At 38.1% G+C, this 12246-nt stretch overlaps 1 protein-coding gene across 1 annotated transcript in view; it reads left to right on the top strand.

Moving 5' to 3' along the window:
- The window catches only part of CDKL5 (cyclin-dependent kinase-like 5), a 115833-nt gene that overhangs the window by 68969 nt on the left and 34618 nt on the right, over nt 1-12246 (top strand). Inside the window, exons 7-8 of the mRNA XM_008579832.1 lie at nt 1827-1917; nt 5789-5978. Of these exons, the coding sequence (XP_008578054.1) occupies nt 1827-1917; nt 5789-5978 (281 nt within the window). The remainder of the gene's footprint in view (nt 1-1826; nt 1918-5788; nt 5979-12246) is intronic.

Raw genomic sequence — 12246 nt, forward strand, 5'->3', positions numbered from 1 at the left:
CGGTGGCACACTCGGTAGAGTGCGGTGCTTGGGAGTGTGGCGGCGCTCCCGCCGAGGGTTCGGATCCCATATACAGACTGGTCCGCTCACTGGTTGAGCGCGGTGCGGGCGCGACACCGAGGGTTGCGATCCCGTTGCCGGTTGCAGTACGGGCGCGACACCGAGGGTTGCGATTCCGTTACCGGTCACGAAAAAAGACAAAAAGGAAAAAAAAAAAAAGAATACTGAAAAATAACAACTTGATTTTTTAAAAACTTTTTTCATATATTCAAATATAATCACAAATGCAATGTAATCCTCCTCATATAACTAAGAATGCATCTCCTTATCATAAACAAAAGTTAGATTAGATTAGTGCATAGGAGACGATGGCACAAGTGAGAAATGGAAGCATTGTAAGAATTTGCTTTGTGGAATGACCCCTTTTGTCCAGTGTAGCAATTAGAAGCATGTGTAACTGTTTTCACTCAGTATTTTCAAACAATTTGAGTAATATGAACCTGTTTGCCTGAGGAAAAAAACGTTCTATTGGACTTAATTTTTTTTTTCATACTTTATAAGGAAAATTGCAAAATAAGAGTCTTGCTATATCCTGAATTTTTAAAGATGTGCTTAGGAGAATAAAAAGGAAATATTGAATGCTGTAACTGAAAGGTTTTAATCTTGGCATTTTTAGCCTTTCCTGAGCGTTATAATCGTCAGGAACGGTATATGTTTCTGACTCCCTGTCCCTGATTGTGATTACCACCCAGCACTGAGACTTTATGCACCTCATGCACCATTTGCTATGCATGCATACTTATGTAGGTGGCTGATCTGCTTAAACTCTAAAGTTGCTGAAATTTGTAAAGCAAGTTACAAATACAAAAGAAAAGCCTGTAGAATGGTTAATAATAGGAAAAGAGTACTCTTGGTGTCTAGCATTATTTCTTAAGATGATTTTAAATGGTCAGGAAGTTCCTCATGGCAGCACTCCATGTGGTATTCTGTGTCCTGTGCATCCCCAGCAAGGACTTCCTAATTGATTTCCCTTTCAGAGCATGAAGCTCCTTTGTCTGGCACGAAGAACCCCATTCAAAATGTCTCTCAAAGAAGTATTCATTAACTAAAGTTAGGGGTTTTCTTTTTTTGTTGTGGTTGTTTTTATTTTTTACCATTTTATTTTAAGAAATACTAAATTTTTACCCCTAATTTTAATGTTTTCTGTAACTATTCACAGTGAATCTATATTGCATTTGGTGAGTTAGATGAGTAATTAACTTATCTTGCTGCCTTATTTCGTGGCTGTGCAGTGGCCCCAAAACCTTTTGAAAGGGTAGGAGGAAAAGTAATGATAGAATCTTATAAAGTGGTTAAGATACTCCTGATATGCTTCTCAGTCATTAAGAGAGGACAGTAATTTTAGCCTACTTTATTTCCATCACTGCCGACTGTTGTTTACATAATGGCTGAAACTGCTTCGCAACAATAGATATACAAATACGTTGTGTAAGTCCTATATAGCAGAATTAATGACTATCTATGATATGCCAACTTAACTTTGACTCCTGGCTCTCGTGAGAGCTGATTTAAAAGTATGTTTGAATGCTTGTAAAAACATGGGGTGACTTTGAAAACATGGATTTCTTTAGCATAGAGGACAGACTGGGTTTTTAGTAAATATATTATATATTTTAATTGACATATGAACACTGCTAACTTTAAAATAACAAGGACACTATTAATAAACAGCCAATTTAATACTAGTCATTATATTCTTTTGATGTTCTTTTAAAGTATTACTAGCACTGAAATATTTTGCCAACATGATATTATTATTCTTTCAGGTTTTGCTCGGAATCTGTCAGAAGGCAATAATGCTAATTACACAGAGTACGTGGCCACCAGGTGGTATCGGTCCCCAGAACTCTTACTTGGGTGAGTTACCTTCCCCAAATAGAATGACTTCTACACATCTGCTAATCCTATATCATTGGCTTTGGGATCAACTATAGGGAATAAGAACTTCAGTTAATTAAATGTATCAGGTATGTATTGCAGTACAACAAACCAATGAAAAAAATTTTTTTTTTCCTTTTTGTCTTTTTTCATGACTGGCAACGGATCGCAACCCTCAGTGTCGCGCCCGTACCGGACCGGGACCGGCAACGGGATCGCAACCCTCGGTGTTGCACCCGCACCTCGCTCAGCCAGTGAGCGGCCGGTCTGTATGTGGGATCCGAACCCTTGGCGGGAGTGCCGCCGCGCTCCCAAGCGGCGCACTATAGCAGTGCGCCACCGGGCCGGCCCCAATGAAAATGTTAATGCTATGAAACAAGCACCATTTTATTTGCTCACGATTCTGGGTGTCAGCAATTTGAGTTCAGCTGGATGGTTCTTTGACTGGTCTCTCTTCAAGGTGCTCATGTAGCTATAGTCATCAGACAGGTCATCTGGGAGCTGGTTGGTTTAGGGGGCCTCAGCTGGGACAGACCATCTTTAATTCATGGGGACTCATTCTCCAGTAAGCTAGTCCAAGTTTCTTCACATGATAGCAGGAGAATTCTGTGTTGCCAGAGGGTAAGCCCCAAAGCAAAGGAACTTTTCAAACTTGTGTTTGCAAGACTTTTGCCTCATTGGCCAAAGCACGTTACATGGCCAATCTCTGATTCAAGGTATAGAGAAATAAATCTTACCTCTTGATAGGAGAAGTGGCAGAGACATATTACAAAGTGGCATGGGTACAGAAAAGGAAGGAATTATTGCAGCCATCTTTACTAATAGTCTTCCACATTAAAAATGTGAATGTCCACAGAGTTTGACATTCTGGCTTGCCTATTTATTCATTCATTCAACAAATTCTTATCGAATACCTCTTATGTCCAGCCACTTTGCCAGACACATTGGGTAAATATTGAACTAATTGCAATTTTTCTTCTGAACAGTGTAAATCCTGTTTGATGATAAATGGTTATTCAAACTAGCACTGCAATTATGATTTTCTCAGCAGCTTCCACATCCATCCACTTTGTGCCCACCCTTCCACTTTCAGTGCTCTTTCATTCATCTGTTAATACCAGAAAAGGATCTTCTGATAAGGTTCTTCTTTTCTTTTTAATGTATTTTAACTTCAGAGCCTAAGGAGGAGCCTGTAATCCTGATCATCATCAAGTAGTTTCATTAATAATTTTCCATCTGCCATGGTTATAGTATTTTCTTATTTTCCCTAGATCATATTTCCTTCTTTGGTACCAACCAAGAAAAGAGAAAGAAGGCACACTATACATACAAAATTTGACAAAGTGGCAATGAAGACAAGTGCACAAATTGTAGGTTTCATCTCATTTCTTTAGTGTGCCATACATGTATCTGGGGGACATGAGGAATTTAATTTTAATTTTTAAAAAATTTTTATTTTGTTCGACAGCTGACCTGTACAGGGATCTGAACCCTTGACCTTGGTGTTATCACACCAAATTTCATTTTTAAAAGATATCTTTTATATAATAGCAATATCAATTTCTGGATTTCTTCTGATGAGCACGATGATTACATTTTTAAGTTACGAGGGTTTATTTTGATGTTGACTATTCATTTCCCAGTGTCTACCAACCATCTGCTGGTAATTCTTTTTTTTTTTTTTTGTCTTTTTTCCGTGTCCGGCAACGGATCGCAACCCTCAGTGTTGCCCCCGTACCGGACCGGGGACCGGCAACGGGATCGCAAGCCTCGGCGTTGCTCCCGCGCCTCACTCACTGGCCGCGCCTCGCTCAGCCAGTGAGCGGGAGCCGGTCTGTATGTGGGATCCGAACCCTCGGACGGGAGCACTGCCACGCTTCCCAAGCGGCGCACTACCCAGTGCGCCACCGGGCCGGCCCCTGCTGGTAATTCTTGATTCATTGCTGACCTACAGCCTATAAGAATTATTGGCATCAGGTATTGAAAGCTTTATTTTTTGGAAACCAAAAGCTCACTTTATCCTGAGAAGCAAGTGATAATTAGTTACTTTATTATTTCTTCATTTATGTGGACAGAGTTTTAGAATTTCTTTGCTAATTTTTAATCTTGGATTTAGGATTGATCTTCTTTGTGTCCATCTATGTTTCTTCTTCTGTGTACCTTTCTGGACTCCCTGGGATGCATAGTCCATTTCATTTGGGGGGGATTGGAATTTGGATTTACTGGACACTATTTGCCAATGAAGAAATGATTATGAAGTAGATCATTCTTAGAACCCCATCAGAGGACTTGTTATAATACGGTTTTGTCTATAAAATGGCCCTAAGGAGGTCATTCTGAGGGCAGTCTATTGTGAATCTTCAGAGTATTTGCTGCCTAATAATACCTATAGGAAAACTGATGTTATATTTAGAGACATGTGGTGGTTGCCAAAAGTAGATGGGGACAGTACAACTAATTCGAGCTAAATTGAATATTGCTAATTAAGTGATTGTCAAGTAGTAGTTGAAAAACCATATTTGTGTAAAAGTCCCACTGAAATCAGTTGATACTTGGTTATACATTAAGAATTTACGTTTTATACATTCTCAAGATTTTGTCCTTGACATTCAAAATAGTTCCAGCTGCATAAATTATTCATATCAGATGACTGAAGAAAAATAGCTTGAGCAGGTATGTGGAGATTTTCCATCTAGCACTATGAAACAACTTTTCTTTCTCACAAACAGATATGAAAGAAAGATCAGTGTCCTTCCCTCCTCAACAAGTAACCAAAAATATCTAAATGAAGTTATCTTATATGGTTCTTAGATTTTTGTATGAAAGAAATAAGATAAATGAAATATTGACTTACTGTTGCACTGATTTATTATCCTAGAAACATATTCTGTGTAATATTTATAATGCTTTAATTTCAAAGTTTTGTATTCTATATTATTCTAGAATTTCATTCTGTATTCTTTTTCAGATATTTGACTTTGGCTTTCCCTTCTTAAAGTCTGGATTGTTTGTTTAAAACTAACAAATATATATGTGTATACATGACTTCTTAGTCTGCCATAAATAATTTGACCTAATGCTGTAGATACTGGGGTATAGGTATAAAGCTGTTCTGGAAATATCTACATTTTCGTTTATAGTCTCCATTTGTTAACAATAGAAGCATCCTAAAGCCCTCAGATAAACTCAGACCCTAGAAGAGAGTTATGAACCCCTGAGTAAACTGAAAAAATGCTTTGGGGGAAATAGCTATCATAAAGTCCCATATTCATAAGGTACAAGTAAATAACACAGTAGAGCTTAGCATAATCTTAGCTATTAGAAATGTGACACCAAGTAATCAAAGGTTAAATAATATTCAGTGTTTGTTGTTTAAGAAGACATATAAGTTAGTATATTTTAATAGACTGAATTCAAAATATGCATACGATGTAACTTTTTGACATTTAGAGAGTTAAAGGATAATTACCTAGAAAGTACATTTCTTGGGAGCATTTTATTCCCCAAGTGAGGTATTACTCATCACACATGTACACAGTATTAAGGTTTATTAAGCTATTCATGTTCAAGATATACCCAGACTTGAATAGACTTCAAACTAGTGTATGCTAACTAAATTCTCATTCAACTGATGGCTTTATTAGCATATGTTTATTCACTTGTGTTCTGAATTTTTTCTTGGGTATTCGTAATCCCTTTTTTTCAGCCTCACTTTTCTCCACATGGCACTTTTTAATTCCTTAAATACGCAAATGTGCTTTAAATTATGAGTCTGTTCAAAATAATTTGGGAATGTTTAAAACATTGTATTTCTTGAGTTGCCAAGATACTCTCTCCCTTTGCTTTTCAGAGCTCCCTATGGAAAGTCCGTAGACATGTGGTCAGTGGGCTGTATTCTTGGAGAGCTTAGTGATGGACAGCCTTTATTCCCTGGAGAAAGCGAAATTGACCAACTTTTTACTATTCAGAAGGTGCTAGGACCACTTCCCTCTGAGCAGATGAAGCTCTTCTACAGTAATCCTCGCTTCCATGGGCTCCGGGTAAGAGGTTTTGCTTAAACCCAAAACGGAATCAATACTGCAGTATTTAAATCATTGTTCATTGCACAATGGAGTGCTAAGCTATCCTTTGAATACTATTTCCATTCCCATTACAGTGTTTATAATCCCCACTCTACTATTTTATTTCTGAATATTGTTATTTGTGATTTTTAAAAGTGGTCAGAATTTGAAAGTGGGAGCTACTAATGTTTTTTGTAATTAGTGAGTTCCAATTTTTAAAATGTTTTTTAGCATATACATTATTATATTCTAGATTTGGTTACATTAGACTGTTTCTTTATCCAAAATATTAAAGAATCCCCAAAAGATATAAAATGTGTGAATGGGTGCTGCTAATTTGAACAAACATATTTGTAGTGATTTGAGGAAAGCCATGAATACTTGCATTCTACAGATTTACAGGTTATTACTCTGGCACATATTTCTTGTCCATTGAAAGTGAAACATCAAATCCTCTTTTCAGACTAGTGTGTTGTCTTGGGCAGACTCGCTAACTTGTACAAAACTTGTTTTCTGAGAATATGCTAAAAAGCACCTTAGACAGTATAAACTTTCCTCAAATGAGGAACTTGTGGAGATACCTTATTGGAGTAGCCAGTGAATTATAGGCTGTGTCTCTTGACTTTTTCGGTTTTCAGTCGTTCTTTTGGGACAACATGTCAATTGGTGATCATTGTGGAAACAATAAAATAATCTCACCACCACTTCCTTTCTTTCTCTTAAATGCGTGATTCTCAAACCATATTATCTTGCCATTTGCAAGCACTGTGTTTTTTTCTTTGACTTTCTGGACCTTAGTTAATTTCCCTTGGGAGAGCACTACTGCTCACATGTGAGTGTCCAGCACGGTCCCAGCTCCTGCTAGTCTCAGTGAATGCCGGTGAAAGGAATGAACAGAGGTACACCCAGAGTCTCTTTCATCTCCTTCCTGCTTTCTCTCTCTCTTCCAAATCTGTCTGAGTTATCTCAGGCTAGTTTCCCTTTTCTCTTTTTGTTTTTGCTTTTGTAAGCCAAAAAGTAGCCAAATTATCACCATTTATTAGGGTACAGATAGCACATGTGGTTCAACAGGTTAGCTCAATAGTTACTGAACATTTGTCATACTAGATGCTGAAAATAAGACAGTAAAAAGGACTTCTCCACAGTCTAGGAGAAAGGAAAATCTATTATATTCAGAAATAAAGTTAATCATAATTAATGATTTCCTGTTCCACTGAGAATCAATCCAAACTCCTTGCCACAGCCTATGAGACCTTCCTTGATCCGGCCCTTCAGGCTCCCTGAGCTCATCTCATACCTATCCCCATTCTCCTCCCTTTCCATATTCTCACCACACTTACTGTTCATTGGCTTCCATAAATATTCCAAGGTTTTTCTAGCTTCAGGGATTTGGGACCTGTGGCTTCTTCTCTCCTTGTGTGGCCCCTTCTCATTCTGTAAATCTCAACTCAAAGAATGCCCTCTCTCTCTGGCCACCCAGCATACTGACCCCACTTCCTTCCTGGTCTCTCTCTCCCATTGCACCCTTCTTTTTTCTGTTATAGCACTTATCACAGTATGGAATCATTTTGTCTATTTGTTTGCTTGTTAATTATTAACTGTTTAGTTCTCCCCCACTAGAATATAAGTTCCCCATGAGCAGAAACCTTCTGTTTTATCACTGTCTTTCCAGCATCTAACTCAGAACCTAGCACATCCTAGTAGGCACTCACTAAACATTTGAGTGACTGATTGAACCAATTTATGCCATCAACACTCAAGCTCAACTATATTTCCTTTCTCCATCTCTAATGCTTCTTTCACCCTATCTCCCTTTTGTTTAAAAACCTCTACAGGATTGCCAATAAAGTTTAAACTCCTTAGAGTAGCATTAAAAACCCCTTGCTCTTAGCCCTCTAGTCTCATCTCCACCCTTTCCTGCCCTCTGACCCCTGCCATATTGAATCTATCACCATTTCCTTGATATGTTGCTTCTATAATGCTCCCAACACTCACCATAATTCCTTCTCCTCCTTCTTCCCCCAGACTCAGGCCAAATGTTTTCCCTCCTAGACTCCCCCTCATGAGCTCCTATAGCACTCTGGTCATATCTCTTCTGTAGCACCTACCACATCCTCTTCATGCAGCTGTTTGCAATTATGTGTTCTAACTGGACTAATGAGTTTCTCGAGGAAGTGAACTGTTATGTTCACCATTATATTTGCAGCACGCCTAGAATAGTGCCTACTAGGTTGAATGGTGGCAAATGATTGAATATTTGACCTCAGGATTTTAACACTAATTGCTGGATACATTAAGCTTGGTCTGCTAGCTGACTTGTTGTTGGCCTGGTTCAAGAGGCACAATGCTGCTTTCTCTGATGGTATGAACAGATCTAACGTGGTACCTAGCCTTAATAACTTATAAACTAGCTGGAGAATTAAGACTTTCATCCATGAAATAATTAAGAAACAATACAGTTTATAAGAAAGTGTGATATATAACAAAGCACTGCATTTTTTTACTGCATTATACTGTTTTCTGATGTATCCCAATATGGTTTAGACCAGGAGAATGTCAAACATTCTGGAAAGTTAGAAATCATAGTTGGGGGGCCGAGCCCGTGGCGCACTCGGGAGAGTGCAGCGCTGGGAGCGCAGCAGCGCTCCCGCCACGGGTTCGGATCATATGTAGGGATGACCAGTGCGCTCACAGCGCTCACTGGCTGAGCGCGGTATGGCCGGTCTCAAAAAGGACAAAAAGAAAAAGAAAGAAATCATAGTTAGGGACTCATCAGAGAAGGCTTAATGGGACATTCAAAACTTGAAATGGATATTGAAGAATGAGTACCATTTGGATTAGATAGACCACACAAAGGCTGTCTTTTCCTCTTTTGTCTGTGGTCCTGTTTGTTCACAGACCTCCTCACTAAACAATATTGTCTATAAAATGCTAGACAGCCAGCATGTCACCACTGCTTTATAAATATCCTTCAGGGAAATTGCTGCTTCCATAACACTTTGATTTTTATAAACCTAATATTTTTACATTTTAGCCTGAAAGTGTATGTGGTGTTTTAACTAAATCAGTTTTATTTCATCTCTTTGGAAGTTTAACAACATCTTTTGAGGGAAAAGTTTTCCTTTGTGATATTACTTGAGAATATCTGTGACAGATAGCTAAGCACGTAGGACATGTGAGCTATGTCTACTGTGATACCCAGACTCACCAGTAACCAGTCCAGTGTAACATGCATTTGGAGTCAGTTATGTAGAGATTGGAAAATCCACAAGACGTTGTTCTAATGATACATGCTATTTGGAACAAGTAACACTTGATATCCTATAGTATAAGGCATAGGCTCTAGAGCTAGACTGCTGAGGCTCAAAGCCTGGCTCTATATTTGCTATTTGAATAAACTTGAGAAGTTATTTCACCATCCTGTGCCCCTTTTTCTTCTTGGGTGAAATGATGATAACAAGTACCACCTGATCAGGTTGGTGTAAAGATGAGATGTTATATGTAAAATGCCCAGACCAGTGCCTGGCACCTAGTGCTCAGTAAAGAGGCACTCTCATTGTATCATATTGGCCAAGTGATTAAAAAAGAAACTAAATAAACTACTGATTGGTATATACTTTAAGCTTCCATGCTTGAGTTTTGGCTATTTGTTGAATTATCTCATATTAGAATGGTAGGTTTCATTCAAAAGCACATAAATTAATCATTTTTTATTGTAATATTTCTAATACCTTTTGACTTCCAGCATTAATTTTCCTTTTAAAATTTTTTTTTATTTATTATTAACATATTCATTATTACAAATCATGATTTTTCTTTATGCCATTTACCTGGCCTGTCACTCCCCAACCCCCCTCCCTGCCTCTTCCCCATCTCTAGTATCCTTAGGTTTATTCTCTCCTTCTGAAAGTTCAACGAATTGCTGTGGTCTTTTCCTTCTTTCTTTCTTTCTTTCTTTCTTTCTTCCTTTCCTTCCCTTTCCTTCCCTTTCCCTGTTCCTTTCCCTTTTCCTTTTTCTTTCCTGCTTCCTTTTCTCCCTCCCTCCCTCCTTCTCTCCTTCCTTCTTTCTTCCCTCCCTCCCTCCCTCTCACTTATGAGTAAGAACATGCAGAATATTTCTCTTTCCTTGTCTGGCTTATTTCACTTAACATAATTTTCTCCAGACTCATCTATTCTACTGCAAATGACAGAATTTCGTTCTTTTTTATGGCTGAGTAGTATTCCATTGTGTATATGTACTACTCTTTCCTTATCCAGTCATCTGTCAATAGACACTTAGGTTGGTTACACATTTTGGCTATTGTGAACATGGGAGTGCAGGTATCCCTTTGAAATGATGATTTCCATTCCTTTGGATATATACCCAGCAGTGAGATTGCTGGATCATGTGGTAGTTCTATCTATAGTTGTTTGAGGAACCTCCATATTGTTTTCCATAATGGCTGTGCTAATTTACAGTCCCACCAACAGTGTAGGAGGGTTCCCCTTTCCCTGTATCTTCACCAGAATTTATTATTCTCCGTCTTTTTAATAATGGCCAGTCTAACTGGGGTGAGATGATATCTCATTGTGGTTTTGATTTGCATTTCTCTGATTACTAGTGATGCTGAGCATTTTTTCATGTGTCTGTTGACCATTTGTATGTCTTCCTTTGAAAAATGTCTATTCATCTCATTTGCCCATTATTTTTTTACTTTTCTTTTTGTGGGGGTGGAGGTGGGACTGGCCTGTACAAGGATGCGAACCCTTAACTTTGACGTTATAACATTGCACTTTAACCAACCAAGCTAACTAGCCAGCCCAATTTTCTTATCAATGAAATGTCACTAGGAAAAAAAAAAGGAGGGAGTATCTGGCAGCATAAGATGGACCTCAAAAGTAAAATATTAATTAAAATGTACCAGTATAGGGTCTTTTATCACAGCATAATAGGTGTCTTTCTCTTCGGGCTGATATTTACTGCTCCAGCAACATAAAAAGGAACCTCTGTACTTCCCTTAGGAGAGGAGCCTAGGAGTGGGTTTGAATCACAGAACTGGGTGCAAATATGAGTTCTGTTGCTTTTTAATTATGTAACTTGACTTGAGCCAGTTATTTGAACTTTCTGATGGTCACCTTCCTCATGTCTAAAATAAGAATAATAATATCTAAAATGCCTCGTATAGCATCGCTTCCCTCAGAAGTCAGTTTTAGGTTATTGCCTGGCCATCTGTGTTAAGTTTGTGTTATTATTTCTACTTCCGCTATCTGGAAAGTGCTGTCCTACTTTTCTCTGTCCTCACATTTTTTTTTTTCTTATCTTTCAAAACCCAGTTCACATATTACCCCTGGGTTCTTTCTTCGACAGCTGCAGACCACTTTGGTCTCTTCTTTCTCTGTGCTTCAATTAGAATGTACAGCTGTGCTGTTTAGCACTGGCCAGGCAGGGGATTCCTCAAGAGCAAGGTTTGCATCTTACCCATATCCTGCCATACCAAGCACAGTGTGGGGATGATGTCATAATCGCTCCTTAAATACCTTTTTGAAATTTTACTACATAATTAATTCTCATGTCCACTTAGCATGTTTAGGGATTTCAGTACTTTGAAATGCTTTTATGTTAGTAGAAAGGAAATATAGATTAGAAGCAAACTAGCCCCCACATTTGGAGGGAGTATGTGGCACTGGGCTCTGCTGGTCATGTTACCTGATGCTTTAACATTCGCTGAGCTACTGCAAAATGTGAGTCGGCAGAGGAAAGAACAGAACAGCTAAATAAATTTGACTCCTTCTCATTTTATTGAAGAATGCATTTGTTAATATAGGAGACTTGTTTGTCTTCTTTTCCAACTTACAAAAAGGCAGAATTTGAAAACAGGTCATTAAAAGAGTTTATTAAAAGCAAGAACAGATTGTGTTTCTGAATTCACTATTTCTACTTCTGTGGCCTTTTAGGTAATGGCCTCTCACAGGCTTTTTCTCTTTTTACTTCTCTATTTTCAGGAGTAAATGATATGTTGTGAAAAAGGTGTAAAAAATTTGATTTGATGTCTTATGAGTATACCTTTTGCTAGTCCCCCAATTACTGTCAGAAATTAAGAATTGTCTGTATAAGCAGTCAAATTCTGTATACACTGTATTAGAACTGAATTGTCTGTATAAGCAAACAATACTGTATAAACTATAAATATAGTTTCAAATTTGTATATTTTAGTTTATTTTACATGTCCTTAGTATTATCTGCCTAGATTTAAGTATCATCTTTCAC

Source organism: Galeopterus variegatus, unplaced genomic scaffold (assembly GCF_000696425.1).
Source record: "Galeopterus variegatus unplaced genomic scaffold, G_variegatus-3.0.2 Scaffold82, whole genome shotgun sequence".
Classification (NCBI taxonomy): Eukaryota; Metazoa; Chordata; class Mammalia; order Dermoptera; family Cynocephalidae; genus Galeopterus; species Galeopterus variegatus.